This window comes from Bos mutus, chromosome 3 (assembly GCF_027580195.1).
Source record: "Bos mutus isolate GX-2022 chromosome 3, NWIPB_WYAK_1.1, whole genome shotgun sequence".
Lineage (NCBI taxonomy): Eukaryota > Metazoa > Chordata > Mammalia > Artiodactyla > Bovidae > Bos > Bos mutus.
In genome coordinates this window covers 16,991,599-17,016,001 of record NC_091619.1, presented here as the reverse complement: position 1 = coordinate 17,016,001, position 24,403 = coordinate 16,991,599, and the positions used below count along the sequence as shown (strand labels likewise).

Sequence of the window (24,403 nt, the reverse complement as noted above, 5' to 3'; positions counted from 1 at the left end):
TGAGCTTCCATAGTTCATATTTATTTAATTATGGTTGATATTATTAGTTGTTTTTATGTCTGTCACTAGTCTTTAACTTTCACAGAAGTCAGGGCCACATCTTACTAATTTGTTTTATCCTGGTAGCTTTGAATACATTGCAAATGACATGGTAATTAATATTGACACAAAAAATAAATGGTTTTTGCACAGCATGAAATAAAGTAGTGCCTGACACATGGTCAGTGTTCAATAAATGTGAACTCTTTCTAGTAGTAATAACAGATGCTCAAAAAACATTTTGTGAAAAATGGCAAAAGCTCATTGTGCTGATTTACTATTAGTCAGCTAAACTCTTTTAAAATTGATACTGCTTAGGAATTATTATAAAGAGTTTCAATTTCCTCTTTTGGTAAAAGCAAAAGTTTAGGTTCTCAAACCACAGAAAGATATTTTTCAAGACCTAGGTTCATGTGTCACTTAATCTGGTCTCCATACAGATAGAATTAAATATTGAAATCTTTTTATATGCATTTAATCCCTGAAACTTAGTACAATTCTTAATACCAAGTAAGCACTAAAAAATGTTAGTGGAAGGAATAAACAAATAAATGAATAATAATAAACAAAGGAATAAACAAACAAATGAATTAGGATGAATTGTTTATGCAACAGAATCTCCAAACTGTGAACACATCATATATAAGGAATATGTTTTGTTCATTTTTTTGTCTCCAGCACCTCGTCCAATATCTGACACAAAATGAATGTTTACTAAACAGCTATTTATTAAATTATAGATAAGCGATAAACACAGTTTACTTTAAAAATGCAAAGGAAAAAGAAAACACATTTGTTGTATCATGTAAATTTGTACCAAAGATTGTGGATAGATATATTAATGGGGGGGAATTTCTACCTGGAAGATAGAGAGGTAAACATGGAGACTGAGAAGTCAGGTCACCTTAGTCCTCTCAAGTGGTTAAAGCTAACTAGTCCCTGTGAATGAGAATCCAGCCTCTCTGAGGGTCTCTAGCCTCTATACAGCATTGGCCTCAGAACAACACAGTCAGGGCAGATGTTGGTCACATCTCTTAGCCTAAGAGTACATGCCTATTAGGGAAATTCTACTGTGGCAACACTGAAAAAATAAAGACCTTGGGTGAAGAGAAGAAAGCAGTAGGAGTGTCACTTGAAGCACAAACAGGGAGACTGAACAGACCATCTCTGTGTCACCACATCTGTGTCAAGAAAGGCACGCCAGTTTCCTTCAAGGTACATAAGCATGTTGCACCATTGTGGAAGGAATGGAAGAGCAGGACGGGGGTGGCTGGTGGAAGTCACATCTTGGGGAAGCTGGCCAGGTTGGCAATGCCACAAGCGTTGTTCTTATTCCGGGCCATGAGGATATAGCCTTTGTTTCCCCAGTTTTCTCCCCAGCTGTAGGATCAAGCAAGGAAAATACTTAGTACCCTCAGTTTATTCAATAAAACATTTACTGAGTATTGTGCTAGGTTTTGATGGTTTACCAAAATAAATAAATCAGTTTTAGCTTTAAAGACTTTAAAGTCAAGAAATGGAGAGAAGGCATAGTGTTACAAGAGAGATTGCTTCTGCTCAAGGGGATCAAAAAGGGCTTAACTAAAGAGGTGGCATTTGAGCTGAGCCCAAAGGCTGATAGAATTTGGATCTGTGGAAACGGGAAGCCAGCGGGTGAGAGTGAAATGAGTAATAGAGGCAGGAAAGCATGGGATATGTGTTAAGATCATGTAGCTAACTGCCATACACCCAGAGCTATCACAGAATCGTGGATCAAGTATACTCCAAAAAAAAATCGTATATCTGAAGAACAGGGTGCCTGACAGGGTATAGTGGGAGATTAGGTTAAGGGGATCTTTCTGGCCAAGCTAAAGATTTTGACTCTCTGGCCCATGATAGTGGAGGAGACACTGAAGTTTTCTGATTAGGAGAGTGAAGTCATTCAACTTGAGTTTTATGATGAATTATCTTGAAAACATGAGTCTAGAGCATAAGAAAGAGGCAAGAGAGGCTGAAGCTGGTGATTTTGGTTTGGGAGTGAACCCATAGAAGAGGTGGCGACAGAGGATGAGATGGTTAGATGGTATCATCGACTCAATGGACATGAGTTTGTGCAAACTCCAGGAGATAGTGAAGGACAGGGAAGTCTGGTGTGCTGCAGTCCATGGGCTCACAAAGAGTCAGACAAACTGAGCACCTGAACAACAATCATAGGAGAGATGAATGAAGCCATAAGAACAGATGAGACTGCTAAGGAGACAAGTGGAAAGGTTGGAAGATTAGATACAGATAAAGACAGAGGCAGACACAAAGACAGGGGAATGGGGAGAGATTGGTCCATATATCTTCCTAAATTATTTTCATAAGTTTACTGTCCTTTTTTTCCCAACCAGAAAATTCACCTATCACCTGGTACATTTACTTAAGCAATTTACCCTACCCCTGTTCCCTTATCCAGGGGTTCCCAATGACCCTGATCCTGCCTGGGCATGTCCTTTATTCTTCCTAGCTCTCTTGGATGTAGAACTTACCACTTGATCGAAAAGAAAGGACAGGGTAAGTGCCTGGGCTGAGAAAGGAGAAAGGAAGAACACAAGACAGAAGCTGTGGGAGAAGGAATACCCTCTTAGGAAGGTGCACAGGCTCACCCTTAGTTCAGACTGTGATTTAAAAAGTTATTCCCAGCCTCACATTCCATCCTGCCAGCCCTCCAGGCAGCATACCGAACTTGAGAACTCCCCAGAGTCTAGGATGCCTGTTCCTTTGGAGAGCATCAAGGACAGAAAGTTTAATCAGTGCTACTGCCAGGCTGGTATTGATCAATGAGGAAAGGAAAAGAATAATTCCTATAAATCTGCACCCCATCCATAAACTCATAAGGAGCTAAAGAGAAATAGGGAGCCAACGGGCCCTATAGTTTTATTTGTTCCCAATAATAGAGAAGGAAATACTAATTTTGTTTTTGGTGCTCATATCTACTTTCTGAAACGCATTTATCTTCACAGACTTCAAAATCTCTGCCCAACTCTGATATATGTCTATCCTAAGAGCAAAAAGCTACACAAGGGGATATTAAACTTTTACATTGTTTATATTGTTCCCTAATGCTTACCATCAGACTCATGATGGAAACCTCCCTAAAAAACCAATCACATTAGAGAAAAAAGAAAAAATACATATAATTCCACAGCTCCTGCTGGCTCCTGGTGCTCCTTTATGTTCTCACATTAGCTAGGTCTGTCTTTTTTAGGGGCTGTGAGATCACTGAAGACAGACATCTGCTCACATGTTTGTGTACGTGACTAAGTACCTTGAACACAGATTAGCTGTCCAACACATAGATTTAGTACTCTTGTCTGGCCATTATGTTAGAATAAATAGCCTCAGATTGGGAAGGTAGAATTGAAACATGTGAGAAAATTTTCTTTGAGGGAAAAAAAGGAATATTGGGAAGTTGAGGTTGAGTGTTAAGAGAGTGAGGGGGTGACAAATACAGGGTTCCCATAATTACCTGTTTTTAATTATCCAGTGCTTGTTTCCCTTCTGGATCCCATATCCCACTGCCAAAACCGCGTGGTTGAGATTATCGCTATTGCAGTTTTCATCGTAATACACACCTAGGAAACAAATTATCAAGGTGAAGCTTTCTGCAATCCAAGGGTTGCCCTGTGGGGTCTCCCACGCTAGGAGACCCTCTGTAGAATCCTGTCCCAGTCTTCTGTAAGAGGACTTACAAAAGAGATGGTCTGTGCTGTGGGAGCTGTTTCTATCTGGTGGACTCAGTCTGATTATGGAAACAAGTACTGAAAATGCCTGGTACCCTTGGGGAAGCTGCCCAGTCCACATCAGGAGAGAAGGTTGATTGTGCTCTATAGGAAGAGCACCTTACCTTTTCTGTAAAACTGGAAGGAGGTCAGGCTTGCATCAATGGCCACAGAGATGGGTCCCACTCGGGCTACTGCCCTCTTCAGGGCTTTTTCATTTCCTTCGGGGATCTCTCTGTATCCTCTGCACTTAGCTGCCTTGCCTGTTGGATTGTACATGCAATTTTCATCCTGGAAAAACAAGGTTAAAATAGGACTAGGACCAAGCAAAGGCAGTTAACTGGTGAGAAAGTCTGTTAAAGTTTTGGGTGACATCAGTGCACGGCAGCAGACTTGAGTCTCCACCAAGGGTCTGTTCTCTCCTCACCATTTTAGAAACTGTAAGAAAAGAATATGGGGTGGGAGGTGGGAGGGAGGTTCAAGACGGAGGGGACATACGTATACCTGCTGGTAATTCATGCTGATATATGGCAGAAAACAATGCAATGTTGTGAAGCAATTATTCTCCAATTAAAATTAAATTAAAAATTTTAAAAAGAACATGAAAATTGTATACCTTGTACCATGCACAAAAATCAGCTCCAGGTGGTTTTAAAACATAAATGTGAAAGAAAACACTGTAAAACTTTAAAAAAGGAATATTTTTATTACCTCAGAGAAAGATTTCTGAAATCAGATTTTAAAAAAAAACAAAAACCCACAAATCAACTCCAGCAATGCCGTATGTGTGATCCTCAGTAGGCAAGGAGGCAGCAGCTCCTGCGTTGAGAGGAGGTCCAGCCCCAGCTAGACAGAAGACCTTGGCCCCATGCACCTGTATCAGGCAGCGTTCTGGCTGACCTTGTGCCCTCATGAGAGAGAGAGGTAAAATCACATAACAGGACACTAAAACAAGTTAATAAAGAACTCAGTAATTTAGCCTGTGAATTTCCAACATTATGTTTTGCAGGTCTAGTTAACAATGAAGTGTTTCACTGTCAAGCCAGAATCATGGAATCTAATGGCAACCCACCTCAAAGTGGTGTATTCTTTTTGGCAGTTCATTTTCCCAGAGGCTACCCCTCAAAAACCCTAACGCTGCATCTACAAGAATACATTACATAGGGCTTCCCTGCTGGTCCAGTGGTTAAGAATTCACCTGCCAATACAGGGGACATGGCTCGATCCCTGCTCTGGGAAGATCCCTTATGCCATGGAACAATTAAGCCTGTGTGTCAAAACTACTGAAGCCTGCATGCCTAGAGACCGTGCTCTGCAACAAGAGAAGTCACTGGAATGAGAAGCCTGCACGCTGAAACAAAGATTAGCTCCTGCTTGACACAACTAGAGAAAGCCTCTGCATAGCAACCAAGACCTGATCCAGCCAAAAATAAATAAATAAATACTTTAAAAAATTATCTAAACACTAACAATAATGGTAGCATTTGACATGGTAGTCTAAGATTATAGTAACGTCCTGTATTAATAATTTCTCTAGATTCCTTTGCCATATAATCCAAACCCTTGGTGCCTCCTAGTACCAAAAATTGCATAGATATACAAGTACAATAAAATATCTAGGGGATGGATTTGGAAGGATACCATGTAATGATATTTTAAAGTAAAAATAACTTGTATTGTGGCTGGAATGAACCTAAATTACTGTATTATCTGCCTGCTGCCTTCTTTTCTAAGCTTTGTTTTTTCACAACCTCTTTCCATTCATTTACATGTTCATATAAGAAGTTCTTTCAGTTTTATACAATAAAAATAATGAGAACAGTTGTCCAAGATTCAGAATATTAAAAATGGAACACATGTCTTATAATGGCTAACTCTTCATTTTGACTGATTATAAAACCAAAATTATTACATATTCCTCTAAAATGCTGAAGAGATCATTTGAGGGGGTAAAGGAACAAAAATTGTAAGTCAATTGCTCCTTCTATTTCAAAACAGGGATTCAAATGTTATATAATTTTTATTCAGAGTTTCTGAGTTATTAAACTATCCCTCAACAAACTGGTTAATACAGTACTGAATAAATGATGTAAGCTGTCAATGGATAAGTGATCAACACTAGTTCTAATAATATTTATTTTTTTAATATAGTTAGACAAACCTTTAAATTGGCTGCCTGGATAAAGCAACATGGAAAAAAAAGTTATAACCATGAATCTGTTTTTTTGTATATACTATTAGGATTTAATTTTTTTGATATCAAGTGACAACAAAAAGTTGTCAAAAAATATTTAACAATTTAAAACAATATTTTGTCACATTTGGGTTATGTCACTAATGGCCTGATGTATTCAGAATTAAAAAGCTAATCTGTTAGGGCAGCTTTAGTATGCTGCACCTTACACTAGCAGCCCTATGAAAACTGTATACAGATTAAAGAAAAATCTTTCCACATACAACCTCCAACTTTCCTGATGTGTATACCTGACAACTAGGAAAAAAAAAAAAAAAAACATGAAATAATAATGGCATGAAATTTCATGAGGATGTGTTGAAGTGACTTTACTATGTAGATTGTTGAGTATCCAGTGAAATGAATCTGTTCAGTCATTTATATTAATGAGCATTTTATTGCATCAGATATCATTTCAGATGACTAAATATAAATAAATAAAACTCACTGTTACTGGCTTTTTAAAGGCTCAAATTGCAAAGGAAAAAAATAATTTTTCTAAAATTAAGAAATTTTCTGGATTGAAAGACATCATAAACAGAAAGAAAAGAAAACACATAGTTAACACATAGTTATAGTTGTTGTTTAGTCGCAAAGTCATGTCCGACTCTTTTGCAATCCCATGGACTGTAGTCTGCCAGGCTCCTCTGTCCATGGGATTTCCCAGGCAAGAATACTGAAGTGGGTTGCCATTTTCTTGTCCAGGTGATCTTCCTGACCCAGGGACTGAATCCACATCTCCTGCACTGGCAGGCAGATTCTTTACCACTGGGCCACCAGGGAAGCCCAATACACATAGTATTAGTATCCAAATATCTTTTTACATTTTTGAAATATTAGTAAGAAAAAGAATAAAATCTAATTAAAAATGGGCAAACGATATAAATGCTTCCATGGTAGCACAGTGGTAAAAATCCACCTGCCAGTGCAGGAAACCCAAGAGACACGGGTTCAATCTCTGGGTTGGGAAGATCCCCTGGAGTAGGAAATGGCAACCTGCTCCAGTATTCTTGCCTGTAAAATTCCATGGATAGAGGAGCCTGGTGAGCTACAGTCTACAGGGTTGCTAAGAGACAGACACGACTGAGCACACACACAATCACACACAAAAGATATAAGCAGTCAATTCATAAAGAAATGCAGATATTGACGAAGCTGTGAACCAACAGGATTTCTTATACTATGCAGATGGGAATATAAATTTTTCAAATACCTTGGTAAAAAATTTGACATCATCTAGTATGGTTGAAGATGCACAGATCCAAAGGCTCAGATAATTCTGTTCCTAGATATTATATTCTAGTAAAGAAATTCTTGAATGTGTGAATAGAAGACAAGACTGGGGATATTTGCAGCAGATAAACAGATCTGATGGGTAGATCTTGGCTTTGTTACATAACTAGAGGCGTGAATTTGAATATGCCATTTTATCTCCTTAAGTGTCTATGTCCTTCTATGTCCTCACCTATTGATGCTTTTGAACTGTGGTGTTGGAAAAGACTCTTGAGAGTCCCTTGGACTGCAAGGAGATCCAACCAGTCCGTTCTGAAGGAGATCAGCCCTGGGATTTCTTTGGAAGGAATGATGCTGAAGCTGAAACTCCAGTACTTTGGCCACCTCATGCGAAGAGTTGACTCATTGGAAAAGACTCTGATGCTGGGAGGGATTGGGGGCAGGAGGAGAAGGGGACGACAGAGGATGAGATGGCTGGATGGCATCACTGACTCGATGGACGTGAGTCTGAGTGAACTCCGGGGTTGGTGATGGACAGGGAGGCCTGGCGTGCTGCGATTTATGGGGTAGCAAAGAGTCGGACATGACTGAGCGACTGAACTGACTGACTGACTGACAGGGCTTTTATAAGGATTAAATGAGAACATGCACTAAGTACACGGCTTAGCACACGGTAGCCATCATTTGTATTACTCAGACTTGCAATCCCTACTTTAAAGGCTCCTGCTGCAAAGGCCCCATATTACCTATCAACTCCATGTATATAAAAATGTCCTCAGATCTTCTTCCTTTTAGATAAGAAAGATCTTCCTATTACTAAAGGACCTTATGGGAGGAAGTGAGTTCATCTCTAAAATTGCAATATGAAGCAACTTGCTTTTTTCTCTCATTTTAAACATGCTAACATGTTAACTTACATAATTTGCTTAAATGTTCCCCAAATCCACATTGAGATCATACAAAATAAAGCCACATGATTCATGAAATTAGTATGGTGGGCTTAGAGATTTCTGATGGGAGTGGAAGAGTTGAATAGAGAGTTATAGAGACCTACTCAGAGATCTATGGGATAGCCTGTCTTTCTCCAGGGCAGAGAGACAGCTAGGAGCCATGGTAGCCTAAGCTCCCCAAATTTTCCCAGACTGGACTTCCCTGGTGGTCCACTGGGTAAGAATCTACTTACCAATGCAGGAGACACATGTTCGATTCCTGATTTGGGAAAATCCCACATGCTGTGGGGCAACTAAAACCTGTGCTCCACAACTACTGAGCCCACATGTCTTAGAGCCTAAGTTTTGCAATGAGAAGCAACCACAATGAGAAGCCACCAACTAGAGAGTAGGCCTCGCTCACCACAACTAGAGAAAGACCACATCAAGCAACAAATTAATTAATTTTAAAACACACACACAAATTCTCCCAAACTATGGGAATCTTCTTCACCTTTTGTGGGAAATCATTTCATCAAGAAAGCTGGATAGGGTAACAGAAAACAAGATTTCTGGAACTGTTTCCAGAACAAAGTGTCATGCTGGAGAAGGAGAAGCCATTACAGAACTATATGGCTATGTGGGACAGTCTCACCTGTCCAACATATGGGTAGGCATCTTCAGAGTCAATGCCTCGGTTCTTCTGCACATACTGGAAGGCATTGGTCATATAGCCCCCTCCACAGCCATCATTCTCAGACACACAGTCCACCAGGTTCTGAGGACTCAGATTTAAGAGTTTGCCGGTTTTCTTCTTGAGTTGGCCCTCCAGGGCACCCACAGAGCTAAAAGCCCAACAGGAACCACACTGACCCTGAGAGGCATAACAGAGAAATCATTAGTAATTGCTGTTCACACTTTCTGTTTCTCTCTTCTACCTGCCCGATAAAATTTCATACATTTTATAAATTCCAGCACCCATCCCCTTTGCTATGAAGTATTCCTATTTCCCTTCACTTAACCTTTGTTGCAGTGTTCTATTGCTATTGTTGCTATTAATAACTGTTGTAGTAAAGCAGAGTACAGCACTTCAATAAATCAATGAATCCATCATGAATTGAAAAACAGTAAGGTGAAAATGCAATACCCCTAACTTACTGAATGTCACCACTTAGCCCAGCCTGACTTACATGTACTCAGAACACTTACGTTAGCCTACAGTCAGGCAAAATAATCTCACACAAAGCCTGTTAGTGTTGAATATCTCCTGTAATTTACTGAATTATAATTATATTGAATATCTTATGGAATTTATTGAATTATAATTGTACTGAAAGTGAAAAACAGAATGGCTGTAGTTGTGTTCACCCTCAGGACCATGTGCCTGGCTGGGAGCTATGGCCTGCTACCACAGCCTAACATCAAGAGAAGGTATCATACTACATATTGCTAGCCTGGGAAAAGATCAAAATTTAAAATTTGAAGTACAGTTTCTACGGAATGCCTATTACTTTTACACCATCATGAAGTCAAAAATATCATAAGGTGAACCATTAGAAAGTCAGAGAACTACTCTAGGATAGGAAAAGTTTTCCATGTTCTTTAATACTTTTACAAATGAAGAAATACTGCAGATAAAAGAAATACTCTTTAAAGGTAGGTCTTGGGGGCATAGGGAATAGAAATGTGGAAGACATAAAAATATAACCATTGTGTTGGAAACAATGATACTAATTGTGTATATCTGCATAAGATACTTGCTGTAAAAACAATGTAGAAGAATAATTAAGGATTTATTATCTTGCTAAAAAAAAAGTCAGGGACCATCTGTACTGGCTTTGTAACACAATAGATCAGTGACCTTGGGTAAATTACTAAACTTCTCTGTACCACACTGTCTTTATGTATAAATTGTGAATAATAATAATATGAGATTATGAGAATTTAAAAAGTTAATTCATATAAAGGATGAATTATCATGTGCAATAATAATAATCTCCCCAACAGTGCTAGCTATTATTATTGGTGTGTGTTCAGCTAGATGATACATTTTTTTCTTTCCTGCTAGTTCTATTTTTTAAGATTGGGGATTTCCTGAGAACACAAGTTATGTCTTAGTCCTCTCTACTGTCTAGCACTATACCTGGTAGGTTCTGCAAAAACTGTAGTTGTTGAATGAATGTTAGATCAAGTGTTCATCTGGCAGATATAATCAGCATTGTTAAGATTGTGGGAAAACTTATATTCTCAGGCTGGTAAGAATGTAAGATTGTAAAAACTTTTGTGGAAAGGATTCTGTGACCTACTGATTCCAATTTTAAGATTTATTTTGCATAAATATTTGTATATATGCACACAGGTGCTTATAGCAATACTATTGTAGAAAAGAAAAAAGAAAAAAAAACAACCTAAATCTACAAAAACAGATGATGAGTTAAACAACAGAACAGGCTTTATTCTCTTGGCAGTGGGAGGTGTAACTTAATTCTTTCCCCTCTCTTTCTGGTGCCCTCATACCTTAGGAACAAAGAAGCAGAAAAAGGGAGAGATCATGCTAGCTTACATACCCACACCCAACAGAAAGGAGGATACCTGGTTTTTGACAGGAGTAACGTATCCCTTCTTCCGATAATCAATAGAGTCTGGGGCTCTGCCTTCCCAGTCTGGGATATAGAGGGTGTCATTACTGCGGGAACGAGAAGCGGGTACTTTGAGTCCAGTCATCTTCTGAACCACTTCTTCACTGGTCTGGGACAAAGAAGAAAGAGACCAGGCATAAGCAGGGAACCAAGACAAAACAGGCAGATAGACCAGGAACTGAGGTTCAACTCACCATGTCCCCCAAGTGGTTCATGGCCAGTTCATATGTATGGACACCAAGTGAGGCCTCAAGATTATGGATGGAAATATGCTTCAGGTTTTTTTCCCAAATTAAACGCCGAGAGATCTCATCCCCCTAAACAGAGCATAATTAGTATTGGCATAGACTGTGTCCTGTGTATAAAGTTACTTACATAGTACTGTGGAAGTTTTCAGAAGAGATTAAATTTATAATCATAGAGGATTTACCATCTAGTTGGGGAACTGACCATGGCATTGTTAAGAGCATGCAAAGATCAATATATAAACAACTACAAATAAAAAAAACTCAAAGCTCTTATTTATAGGGGAAAATTGCTTATGGATTAATAGCATTATTTGAGAAGGCTTCCCAAAAGAGACCTATAAGACAGTTATAAAGAAAAGATAGGACTTGATTGAGGATGACTTGAGGAGTAGGAATAGAGAGTATATGTTAACAGCGAACAGGGACAGGTTTGCTTGGTTGTTATAATAATACTGAATTTGAAGAAGGGAATTTGGAAGCTAGGGTTGGATGTCTTGGGTTCCAGCCCTCCCAGATTCTCCTCCAGGTTCCCAGGCACCTTGCTGTTATACTGCTTTCTGTAGGTCTTCTTCCATAGCTCCCACTGGGTGTCCAGTATCTCCTCAGGGTATAGAGCAAAGCTCACCACAGGCAGCAGTAGAACCATGAGACCCCACATCCTGGAGAATAGGATAATTAGGGGCATGCGTGGTAGTTCCAGTCGTGTCCAACTCTTGCCGACCCTATGGACTATAGCCCACCAGACTCTGTCTATGGATTCTCTAGGCAAGAACACTGGAGTGGGTTGACATTTCCTCCTCCATGGGATCTTCCTAACTCAGGGATGGAACTCAAGTCTCTTATGCCTCTTGCATTAGCAAGCAGGTTCTTTACCACTACCACCACCTGGGAAGCCATAATTGGGGGAGACTCTTCTGTTTGTCCAGAGGTTCCTAACCTGACTTGGGATGAGGAAACAGCTGGAACCATATGCTCAGACAGATGGTTCTTAATCTTTGGGAAGCATAGACTCACATGACACGCTAATAAAAAATTGCAACCCACTATTAATTCCTCTTGCCAGAAAAATGAATACACACACAATAATTCTGGGGAGTTCCTGAACCCAAAGTTAGGAGCCCCTTCCTCTGGACCATGAGGCAGAGGAAAACTAGGCTTTATGAGGAAGGCAGACAAAGACTGAGGGTGATTTCCATATGATAAAATGATAGGTAGGGGAAGGGGGGTCTGGGTTTGGATATGCTGCTGATACATCTGGTCCCAAGTATTCTGGGAGATCACACACACACACACACACACACACAACTTGGACAGATAACCAGAAATGGGAAAGAAAATGGACAATCAGGATGGGAGCAACACCTGTCTGCTCCACTGTCCCCAGCAGACTTGGAGGAGATGGACAGGTATAGGGTTAAGATAAATGGAATTGGAGAATACACAAAGGAGAGCTAAGTCTTTCCTTCCTGATCATTTCTTCAAGGTATTCTTCTGTTCCTTGCCTAAATTTTGATTCTGCTCCTAATCTTGCCAGCAGGGAACAAGGGAAAAGTTGACAGCATCTCCTATTCTCTCTGAGATATCCCCTCAGTGTTCTTATGCACTTCCTCCTTTCTCTTCCTGCTCCTTTCTTAGGCAGGAAACTGTCCTAATCTCAACCAGCTGCTGTGGGAGGAAAGCTTTTCTTTTTCTGACCAAAAAACCCACAAATACCTCTGGGACTGCCTCACAGGACAAAAAAGCCTCAGAACCAAAGTTTGTTAGAAGAACATAAGACAGAAAAGCAATGTTGTGTGATCAGTAGTCGCACAGCTTTTCAGAAGTTTAGCTTCGTTCACGTCTTGTAGTGTCTTACTAATCACATGTCCTCCATTTTAAGAAAAAGTTTAGTCGGCGGCAAGTCGTACAGCTTGTATGATTTTTAAACTTGTCAATTTTTTGTGTAATCTTTGCACAATGGAAAAATGTCCAGCAGGACATTTAATATCTGGAGTGTTAGGGCTTTTGAGATTCTCAAGAGTAGGAAGACCTTGAGCTACCACCCCTCTGCATTCTCCTCCTCCCTGCTAGTAACTTAACCCTTTTAGTACCTTTGCCTCCCACCAAAAAAAAAAAAAACAACCCTGAGGCCACTCTTTGAGGGATGGGTAAAGGCCTTATATTCTTTGCTTTCACTAACCACCACGTATACATACATATAAACCATAAAAGGAGTCCTAAAGATTTCCAGGAAGATTTTACTTAGCCAGGAAATAACCAAAGAGGACATCACTGTTTTCCTCCAGAAAGCCTATAAAGTTCATTTTGATATACAAGTCACTACGTTCCTAATATTCCTAAAAATGGAGAACTGACAGGAATGAGAGGTTAAAGAATCCAGGAAGCTGAAAATGTTACCTGTTGATGGGCATCTGTTCTCTGGGCTCGTCTCAGCAGAGAAGTGTGGATAATGTGGCCGGATGACTAGGGGTGCTGGATTTATTCCACCAGGATTGCGGAAGTCAGCTCTGGCTGCTGGCTGGAAAATTTGGATGGGGAGGGCAGTGGAGACAGAAATGCTGAGAGAGGGGGATTAGGGAGGAGGGAAGGAGGCAGCAGATTTGTATCGTTCCTCTGTGCGCATGTGGAACATGTGTGGCAGGGCGGAGAGTTAGGTATTTAGTTTCACATAGCTGCCTGCCTTTGAGACAGACAAAAAAGACCTCAATACATTATTACCCAAGTTGGGGCTTACCTTCTCTTTGGTGGATAGACAAGCATATATTATGTGTTACACTAAGGGATTATCTCTTTTCTGGCCCTCTTCCTGTTATTATTCATTTCTCCAACTCTGAAACTTGCTTTAAAATTTGTGTCTGACCCTCACATCACGGGTGAGGAAATGAAGACAAAAAACTAGAAAAAAGTATCTTAGGGAAGTCACAGGCTCCAAAATCATTTGTATTTTATAGACCTGTTGCCTAAAAGCTGTCATTGCTTTCAGGCAGGGTAATAGCTTTTCCAGACTAACATGATTTTGCTGAGGAAGGATAGGCCCCCAAAATCCATATGAAACCAGTTCTAAAGTAACCAGAAACAGTACTCCTGGTTATGACAGCGCTTGAATCAATGCCATAAGCACTGACAAATTCACTTGTGACTTTTTCACTGCCAAAGCCTGATGAACATTATCTGTCTCAATTATTAAAATCCCCAATCCAGGGCCAGTCATATGAGCTTCTCCAAATGCTTCCCTCAATATCCAGGCATGTGACAGATCATGAGAATCTAGTTCAGTCCCTAAACCACATCCCCAAACATTTTCTTCCATAAACATATGTGGAGGGAAGAGGAAAAGAGGGTCCTTGGAACAAAAATAATAATACATGGTATCCAGCTTGTTTCTAGCTGGGTTACATACATAGAGCCTCAAGAACACAGGTTTATGCTCATGGGTTTAATTTCTTAATGAAACACATTATCCTAGAAGGAAACGATGTCTAGACCTAAATAGTTTAAATTTCCCTATCCCTGATTCCTTTAAATCCAGAAGTGCCCTATTGGTCTCAAGTCCCAATTTATCCCCCTCTCCCAAGGACTTGGGCAATCCCCTACCCTCCGTCCCATGGTCAGACGTCCCTCATGATTTTACTCCAAGTGAGTCAGGATCAGGAGGACAACTCAGGAATGCTGACTGATCAGAGCCCTATGATTTCTGACTCCTGAAATTACAGACACACTGTGCTTCATGTTTGTGTATTTGAAGCACAAGTTATGGATTCAACTGGTTGTGGGTGTTTGTTGTTTTTGAGCTGGGATGGAATAATAAGGCCGCAATTAAGATCACACAACACAAGGAAGTTTACAAAAGGAAAAAATATTTTGTTTTAAAATCTTTGCTACATGTCCTTATTTTTGCCACTGTAAGGCTCAGCACAGATGCCAGCAGTACAGAAATGGCCAACAAGAAAAAAAAAAAAAAAAAAAATAAAACCCTGAAGGAAAAGCAGAAACAAAACCCCCAGAGCATCTTCTCCAACCCCCCCTTCTCCCAAAGCCCAATAATAACTGTACAATATTATAGTCCTGATCACATTTAAAAACAGTTGATTATTAAAAAAACAAGGATTTCATTGGAAACTCAACTTTTTGGTTTCTTAAAGTGTGATATAAATATATATGTATATTGTATGTGTGCACATAGAATAAAAAAATAAACTGTCTCCTTTTCCACTTCACTACCTGGCACCATACTGGAGACAAAAGGGAGGGAAACCTAATGACATTCTCTCAGCCCTCTCCAAGGCCACTATGCTCCTCAGTCCCCTATGGCTATATTTAGTATGTCTTCTCCTTGTCAATTCAGTCTTGCACTTAAGATACTGGCCTGAGCCAAACAAGTGAACAACAACAACAAAAAGGCTGATACACATGACTGTTACCTGAGGAAGGTAAAGAGTGAGAGTAGTAACCTGTATCCGCATTTATATGGCTATAGTTAATTATTAAGTGACCCTGTCAGGATGGGAGTCCAGGTCCCATCTATCACATGGATTTATTACACTTGTACTATAAAGCAAACTCCAGTCTCAAGATTGGAGAGGGAGCAAAGAAGAAAGAACTATAGGTCCAGAAGAGACCTAAATTTCAGTTCTTGCAGACTGGATACTTTGAGTATGGGATGAAAGAGGTTACTCTGCAAGAAGGCTTGGTATTTGGTTTAAATTCCAGCAGTGAGAATTTTCACTGGGACTGCTAATCCAAGAAGTTGAGTTTCCATGCAGACATAACCTCTAGAGAACACACATCATATGTGATTCTGACAGAAAAATGCAGCATCATCCTTATGGACAAGTAGGGGGTTCTGAACGTGTTTACCTTGCCAGCCTATTTCTGTAATGCAGATGTTCCATACAAGGTGACAGCACCAAAAGCAGGAGTGACCCAGCTTTATCACTATATATGTTCAATGAGAGACCAAACATATCAATAGAAGACTTCATATACTTGCTTACAGTTGCATAGTGGCTGGGCACAGATATAATAAGCGCAGCAAAGACATTTACTTAAATACTCTTTGGCTGCATTACTAAGTGGAAACTAATTGGAAGATTCAACTCTTTAGGACTCTTTGAAAACACAGAAAAAGACAAAGATAAAATCTGGGACAAATTTTGCATAACTCCCTAATAGGGAGAAAGAAACAAACACAGAACAAATGTGCACACTCACACGCACACACACACATGCACGCACACACTCTTTCTCATTTGCTTACTCATATTTCATTCCAGAGGAACTGCTCACAGGCAGCAGAAAGCGCCTGTACTCACTTCCGAAAACCCCATGTACACCTGCCATGTTTCATGGTCCTCAAACATTGAGGACATTTCTCCTCTCTCTCACCTTATTCAGAATTTCTTCCCAAAAATAAGCCATAGTATCCAAAGGAAATAGTGAATGTTTTCTAACCTGCTCCTTGACCCAGCACAAATCGTTTCTGCATAAATTTCTGGTCAGGAGACATAAGGAAAGACATTCTTAACCTAACCCAGCCTCAATTTTTCAAAGGGTCCCCAAAGCGTTGAGGAGTCACTCCATTTCTTCTATAAATGTTATCTCAGAGATGCAGGAAGACAAGGGAAAGGTCAGAAGGGAAAGGGGGTATACATCAGGGGTGAGGGAAGGGAAGGGAGAGGAACTTTTATTCTGTTTACAGAAAGATTTGCTTTTTTAAAAACAAATGGTGATTTTTTTTTCTCCCCCACCCTTTATCCTCACCCCAATAGTTCTATTCTGAAAAGGAGGGAAACATAGTTAGGTCAGGAAATTCTTCATTGTTGTAACTGTTGCTCTGGTCTCCCAGCATGGACAGCATCTCCTAATAAGAGAAAAAGAATAAGCTTGGGTCACACATCTTGATCCTTCCATTTACTGAGCTCCTTCCCAACATCCCCCTGAACTATCATCCCTAGCCCCAGAGTTTCTGCTGTGCTGAGTTCTCTTAGCCTTCTTTACTCCCAGCGACTCTAACTTCTTCAGATGACAACCTATTTTCCTACTTCTCTCTCTGCCTTCCCCCTATAGTTCTACATTCTCCCCCTTTTCTAGTCCTCACTATTCTCAATTTGAGAAAAATCTCGTCATAGTTCATAAAATCCCCTCTGGATATTTATGGCGTATCTCTTATCCTATTTGTTTTCCACCAAAACCTTGTTTTGCCTTCTTCCCATCTGTGTTTTAAACTAAGCTCTTCCTTTATCCCACCTGAGATTACTAACTACTGCAGTCCCCTCAGGATTTATGTAAACAGACCCTTATAGCTGTATTCAGTATTTTTATACCTAAACTGCTATCATCAAATGGGCATATGGTTCTCCGTGAATGGACCAAAATTACTTTCTTTTACATCTTCGCGTGATGCTTCACGTCACTAATGACGGTCTAGTGCAGCACATTAAGTTCACAATCTTTTCAATTAATGACATCTGTTTTCACGTGTCCCGACTCTTCTCTTCTCCTGCTTACTAACCTCAATCCATGCATGCTTTCTTCTCTGTCTCTCCTCCCTGACTCTTTCTCTCCCAGTTTCTGGTCTTCTGAAGTCTTTAGACCCTCTCACCTGGAAGACCTCAGGCTGGCCAGGTTGCTGTGCTGATGGCTGTTGAACATGTTGCTCATTAGAACTTGAACGATGATGCGACTGCTGGCCCTGCCACTGTGGCCAGACACCCACACCCTCTGCTGTCCGTGTCTGGAATTGTCCTGCAGTTTGTCCAGTCTCAGGAGCTAGAAATATAGCAAGGAAAAATAAACAACTTCAATCTGCTAACTCCACTAGAGAGGAGAAACTAGCATATAACTGCATGCAGATCATTAATTTTACCTAGATACCCTCTGTCCTTTCTATTTCAAACCCTAGTCCCGAATTTATTTTTCTTCTCTAGGTAGAGTCTTTTCTACAGGATCCTTTGCTCATTCAGACTAAATGTGCATATTATTAAATTTATAATACTTTACATGCTTTTTGTTACACATGCTAATAAAGTCCTTTTCACACGGGTAGGTTTTCAATTCCAAATGGACTGTCACCATGCATTTCCCTATAATTAGGTCAGTACAGCCAGGACAAAAGCAAACTATTTTAACCACTAAATCCTTTCTCCTTTGTGATGTGATTTTCCTGTTCCCCTGACTCTGGCGTGAACTCACCAAAGTTGGATCCACGATTGGTGAGACTAGGATAGGCAGCTGCACCAGGTGACGCAGTGGAAGCACCAGGAAGGGACATGGGGCTGAAAGAAGATGGAGTCTGAAAGCTGCCTACACCAAACTGGGAAGAACGAGTCTTAGCTGTAGCCTGGGTAACCACTTGCTAAAAGAAAGAAAGGGGTAGAGAGTAAACAGAACATTAACATTATTGCACAGACCATTCCTATGAGAGTTAACCCTCTGTCAATCATTGGATTCTTCAGAGCCAACCTCATTACTTATTTCCCATTGCACATTTCTTCCAATTAACTCCCAGTTTCCTTTGACACTATTTTTAGGCACTTGTGATGAAGTGTAAAAAGCAAAGAACTATGCGATTAGTAAAAGTATACACATTTAGAGTTGAGAATTAAAATGAAAATGACATAAATGAAAGCATTTTATAAACTGTAAATCTATACAAAAACTAGAGGCATTAATAATAGTATAGCATTATATAAAGAGAAAAACACACTTTGTATCATTTTATTATTCAATCTGTACCACATTTGTTTGTTCCTAATGATATCTTTTTTTTTTTGGTAACTAAACATTTTCCTCATTATAATAGTAATGCATACGCACCATGGGATATCTTCAAAATGAAGGAAAATAAAAAGGAAATAATCATCCATAATCCTACCACCAAAGACACATGGTTAACATTTTTGGATAATTTCTTCCAGTTTTCATTTATGTATTTTTTTATAAAATGAGGTTATACCATGTATAATAATTCTAGAATTTATTTCTGATTTTGGCTTTTTATTTAAAATATTACTTATGCAAAATAAGTACACAGCAACATATAAAAGGATATTAGCTTTAGCCTTAACATATATATACACATATATATTCTATGAGGATTTTTCAACACAATTCCTGCTCCCAATAAGATAAAAATTGGAAGACAGAGGATGGCAGGGCGGTCAAGAAAAGACGTTTAAGATAGACAATAATAATTTTACATATGGAAAAAGCCTAACCAACCAAACAAACAATAAATACAAGGGACAGACAGATGAGAAGGTTTACCTGGGCAGAGAAGCCTGGGCGGGTGCTAGGGGTCCAAGCTGGGGCTGCTCCCTGGGTAGGATTGGAGTGGCGGGAAATCTGGGCCAACATCTGCCCTGCGGAAGTTGATGGCTGGACAATGGTTACAGGAGGGGCCAGACCACTATTTCTAGGAGTGAACAAATAGTGAGGTAAGGATGAAAAAGGTGCATTTATCACAGAATCTAGGAATCACAGGACAATCTAGTGCTATCTCTAGATTCCCTCGACTCCCTGGGGGTTAAGGAAAACTTGATAACAGAATCTGGAAAAGACGAAGAAGACTGACAGTCACACACTGATCAGGACACACAGAGATGGAACCTGGAATACGGCAGCAGGACAGGTGCAAAGAAAACGGAGGAAGAAAAGCAAGCTCGTCTCATCTGAGGCCAACAAGTTCCACTGCTTTGTCTGAGATAACCAGAGAAAGCCAGGCAAGAATAAAACCTGGATTCAGTAACTGAATCCCTCAGTTGCCCTGTAAAGCAGCACACACATACGGGGCTCACCTGAAATTCTCTGCCGGCCGGGGGGTAGGAGGGAATGTGTTGCCCTGGGAGAATAGCTGTTGGGTGGCAGGGACAGTGCTGGAGGAGATGCCTTTACTCTGATCTGTGGACCAAAAGGAGTTGGGGGAGGGCCAGTCAAGGGACTGTAGTATATTAGTTCAGCAAGTTCCTATTTATTCACGAGGTATTAGGGTTAAGTGGAAATACGCTGGGAGACTACTGACTGGGCAGCTGCAGGCCCACCAATAAATGATCAAAATAAGAATTTAAAATGAGAATAAGGAAAAAAACATACCCGTACTGATGTTGGAGTAGATTTCTGAAAATCTTGGATCTCTATCTTGGGCAAACAGACTCTCTGACTTCTCAAGAGGCTTGCTGTGTTCTGGCCCTGTGGTTGTCACAGGCTGAACAGAAACCTGTGGAATGTAATGATAAAAATAACCATCAAGGTTTAACATGACAATTCAATAATTCGAAAATTCATATAAAGATACACATACACTTTAACTGGCTCTAGGGGACACTTCTTAAAGAAATGTTCACCATCCTTTAAAGACGACATACTAACCTGGGAATGATTGTAGCTGGTTAGTCCATCTCTTCCTGGTACCACATCCAATTCTGTTTGCTGCTGCTGCTGCCTACATGTTAAAGGCAAGTAAAAAGAAAAATAGGGGGAAAAAAAGTTATTTTAAAAAGGATCTGGGGAAAGGGCTTAAAACAAACAAAAAAGTGTGACTGTAGACTGCCACTCCCCAGGCTAGTCACTGCTCAATAAAGAATTGTTCCACCATTTCTCACCTGGGTGCCAGCTGCCCTGAGCCCATCTCCAGGGATAAATTAGCTGTGGGACCTAGCTGTGGCCTCTGGATTGTGTTCGACAGTGAAGGTCGTGGTTCCTGGCTAGAGTTCCTGGGAAAATGAAGAGTAGAGACAACAAAGAAAAAAAAAAGTATCTGACTCTGTACAAAAGATACTACAGATTCACTGATACATGGGGTAATCACTGATAAATTCCCCTTTAAAGCCCAATCCCTATGATACCTGTAACCTCAGATTCAGCAAAGAATTCGCACTATAAACAACATGATACAAACAGAAACTATGTCCTACAGCCAAGAGCTCATCCTGTTTGGGCTCTAACTCCTTCCAGTACTCAATACCTAGTAGCTGTGGGTGTGTATGTATATGTTGCATATCCATAGATTGTGTTTAAAAAAGCATAAGTAAAAAACTGATGAAAGTACACACTGAAACATTAACAAAGACTATTTCTTGATGGTGAGAATTTTTTTCCTTCTCTTTACTATTTTCAATACTTTCCAAATTTTCTACAAAGAATATTAATTACAAAATAAAATATGAAGAATTAATTAAAACTAACTACAGTAGGAAAAACTGTAGTATGCAAAAATGGGAAAAGCCATTATTTCCAGAAACAACTTCTTAAAAAGACTTAAACATTTCAAAATTTAAGCAAAAGAGAAACACAAAACAGCTGTTGTTCAGAAATATAAAGATATAAAAAAACAAAACAACTATAATGACCTGAGTCCTAAGTTAATGAAAATTTCTAACTGAATCCACTGTTATACTAAATTAATTAACAAAAAATTAAACTTCATGAGCCCTAAAAATTGAATTAGAGGATAGAGACTCAATGTTGTCACCAAGTATTACTCACACTTGATAATTATTTCTAATCAGATCTTCAGAAGTGGGTTCAAGGCCAATTCTACACAGAAAAATTAAATGGAAAAGAAGTACCTTGACAACTGACACCCACTAGGTACAATAAAAAAGACAGCAAGAATGTGGAGAGGCTGAACTCTCACACACTGCTGATGAGAAAAGTACAGCACTGCTGCTCAGAATGCAAACTGGTACAGCAGCTTTGGAAAACAATTTGGGAGTTTCTCAAAAGATTAAGCATAGAGTTACCATGTGACCCAGCAATTCTGGGCTGTGCTTAGTCGCTCAGTCATGTTCAACTCTTTGCGATCCCATGGATTATAATCCGCCAGGCTCCTTTGTGCATGGGGATTCTCCAGGCAAGAATACTGGAGTGAGTTGCCATGCCCTCCTCCAGGGGATCTTCCCAGCCCAGGGATCAAACCCAAGTCTCCCGCATTGCAGGTGGATTCTTTACCATCTGAACCACCAGGGAAGGCCAAGAATACTGGAGTGGGTAGAATATTCCTTCTCCAGGGGATCTTCCCAACCCAGGAATCAAACCGGGGTTTCCTGCATTGTAGGCAGATTCTTTACCAGCTGAGCCAGTATATACCCAAGAGAATAACATATCCACACAAAAAGTTGTACACAGATTTTTACAGCAGCATTCTTAGTATCCAAAAAATGTAAACAACTCAATATCCACCAACCAATGAACGGATAAACAAAAATGTGTTTCCATTTATAAGAAATGTCTAGATCAGGCAAATTTAGAGAGACGCAGAATAGATTAAGTTACACAGGTCTTGAGGAAGATACTGTTAATTAGTATAGGATTTCTTTGGGGGTAATAGCTATTTTGTGTGTGCTAATACCCACACAGCCCTGTAACATACTAAAAAAATTATACCCTTTAAATGAGTACACTGTATGGTATATGAAATCTATTTTTAAAAACTCTTACAAAGCTGAGAAAAAGTTCAAACAGAAAACAATGAAAGACTAGAGAAACAGAAACTAATAGTTAATATAGCTATGCTCTAAAGCAAACTATGGTCCATAGGCCAAATCCAGTCCACTGCCCGTTTCTGTAAATAAAAGTTTACTGGAAAACAGCCATCTTTATTCATTTGTCTAGAACTGTTTTTGTACTACAAGAGCAGAGTTGAGAAGCTGCAATAGAGACTGTATGTCCCACAATGCTGAAATATTTACTATCTGTTCTCTTAGGAAAGTTTGCAGACACCCGTTCTAGAAAAAAAAAAAAATCTGCCAGACTAGAACAATAAACTGATGTATAAAACAAAATTATTTCTAGACAAGACTGAAACAAAATTGAAATACAGTTGACCTTTGAACAATTCAGGGTTAGGGGCACTGACTCTCCAAGTAGTCAAAAATCCGAGTATAACTTATATAGTCAGCCCTCCATATGGGGTTCATGTAGTACTGTATTATTTACTACTGAAAAAATTCTGTGTATAAGTGGACCATTGCCGTTCAAACTCATGTTCAAAGGTCAACTGACCAAACTCTTCACATGTCAGAATCTACTCTCTAAGTTATTGTTTGCTAAAATTTTACTCTACTAGTGTAAATCAACTATATTCCTACAAAAAATTAAAATTTTTTTAATTCTACCTGGATGAACTACCCCAAATTCTAAGCAGTTGGCAGATGCGCAACTAATGGTATTTACTACTACAAAAGTAGAAGGAAGAGGTAGGTAGTCAAGCAGACTTGGCCCATGAGAAATTCCAACACTGGAAAAGTTCTTTAAGGTACATACTTCACATTGGTGTTGGTACAGATGATGTACTCAATTTCATCTGAGTAAGGGTTCTGGAAAGTAAAAGAGCTGGTTCTCATCCAGAGCCATTCTCGGTTCTTAGACCGAAACCGGAACATGACAGACAGCACCTGGCCTTTTAACTTCACGACCTGAAAAAGTTTTCATGCTATCAGTTGAAACTCGCAAAAAAATTTTCTTTAGACATGTAAAATCCTAGGATTCTTGTGTTACTGTCCTTGAAATAACAATATTTTGCAATGTTACTAACAAAACAACATGGGGAGTGAAACATTATTAAGCGACTAAATAATAAGGAGGTATATTTATCATGTTTCTTTTTAGAGTGCCAAGCTATCTGACCACTTTCACCAATGTCAAACAAGAATAACAATTATTTCCAGGAGAGAAAAGACTATGTTTCCCCACTTCCTTTGGAAAGTCCCTTAAAGATACACTGATCTAGCAAATTTACTAAAAATTTAAAAGTTTAACAACAGTGAACATAGCCTACATGCTGCCCCTCAATCCCAGTTTCTACCACTATGCCTGAGAATTTCTGTTTTCACAGCACACATGAAGGTTTCTATAAATAAAACCAAAATGGCTTTAGTTCTATTTTGCTTTTTAAAAGAAAGTAATTTTTTAATTATTTTCATTTCTGATCTCACAGAATAGAAAATAATCTTTTGAATCCTCCTCCTTTATAATAAAAATATTAGAAGCTAATATTTGTTTTGTTTTTACTATATGCCAAGCCCTAGGCTATGTGTTTTTTCTTTAAGAACAAATTTACTTAACATCTAAAAAAATGTGATATGAACAACTGTTAAGTAATCTTTAACACTTTCATGTGCTCACTGAATAATATATACACAATGAATATTACATTTGTATACAAACCAAGTACTGGATTTGAAACCTGATTATGGCTGTACGTATCTACACCAACAGATTATAAGTTTAGTACTTCAAAATACCTACACTATAAATTGCTTTTTAACCAAAAGTTAAGTGATAACATTTGTGTTTAAGTTGACAGAAGAGCGGCAGTTACTGCTGGTATTACAGTTTAAGA

General features: G+C 39.3%; 2 protein-coding genes across 2 annotated transcripts in view; both read right to left on the bottom strand.

Moving 5' to 3' along the window:
• Nucleotides 1-629: 629 nt before the first annotated feature.
• On the bottom strand, nucleotides 630-13,601 carry CTSK (cathepsin K). Its single transcript, XM_005894914.3, has 8 exons — nucleotides 13,462-13,601; nucleotides 11,603-11,723; nucleotides 11,011-11,133; nucleotides 10,770-10,925; nucleotides 8,833-9,051; nucleotides 3,908-4,073; nucleotides 3,530-3,635; nucleotides 630-1,419 (listed from the first exon to the last, which is right to left on the bottom strand). Exons 1-8 carry the CDS (start codon nucleotides 13,473-13,475, stop codon nucleotides 1,320-1,322), a joined length of 1,005 nt encoding a protein of 334 aa, XP_005894976.2. The 5' UTR covers nucleotides 13,476-13,601; the 3' UTR covers nucleotides 630-1,319.
• A 1,303-nt stretch (nucleotides 13,602-14,904) lies between these two features.
• The window catches only part of ARNT (aryl hydrocarbon receptor nuclear translocator), a 66,931-nt gene continuing 57,432 nt past the window's right edge, over nucleotides 14,905-24,403 (bottom strand). The window contains exons 14-22 of the mRNA XM_005894915.3: nucleotides 23,326-23,477; nucleotides 20,664-20,774; nucleotides 20,431-20,503; nucleotides 20,155-20,278; nucleotides 19,860-19,962; nucleotides 19,330-19,477; nucleotides 18,256-18,418; nucleotides 17,666-17,832; nucleotides 14,905-16,924 (exon numbers count right to left, since the gene is read on the bottom strand). Coding sequence (XP_005894977.2) covers nucleotides 16,835-16,924; nucleotides 17,666-17,832; nucleotides 18,256-18,418; nucleotides 19,330-19,477; nucleotides 19,860-19,962; nucleotides 20,155-20,278; nucleotides 20,431-20,503; nucleotides 20,664-20,774; nucleotides 23,326-23,477 — 1,131 coding nt within the window. The 3' untranslated portion in view covers nucleotides 14,905-16,834. The remainder of the gene's footprint in view (nucleotides 16,925-17,665; nucleotides 17,833-18,255; nucleotides 18,419-19,329; nucleotides 19,478-19,859; nucleotides 19,963-20,154; nucleotides 20,279-20,430; nucleotides 20,504-20,663; nucleotides 20,775-23,325; nucleotides 23,478-24,403) is intronic.

Bases quoted from the DNA above. Each gene is read 5' to 3' on its own strand.
- CTSK (XM_005894914.3), bottom strand. The intron at 11,134-11,602 runs GTGCCTGGGAAC...TGCTCTGTTTAG, and splicing joins GAAAGCAGTATAACAGCAAG to GGGGATGAGATCTCTCGGCG. The intron at 10,926-11,010 runs GTGAGTTGAACC...TCTTTGTCCCAG, and splicing joins TGAACCACTTGGGGGACATG to ACCAGTGAAGAAGTGGTTCA.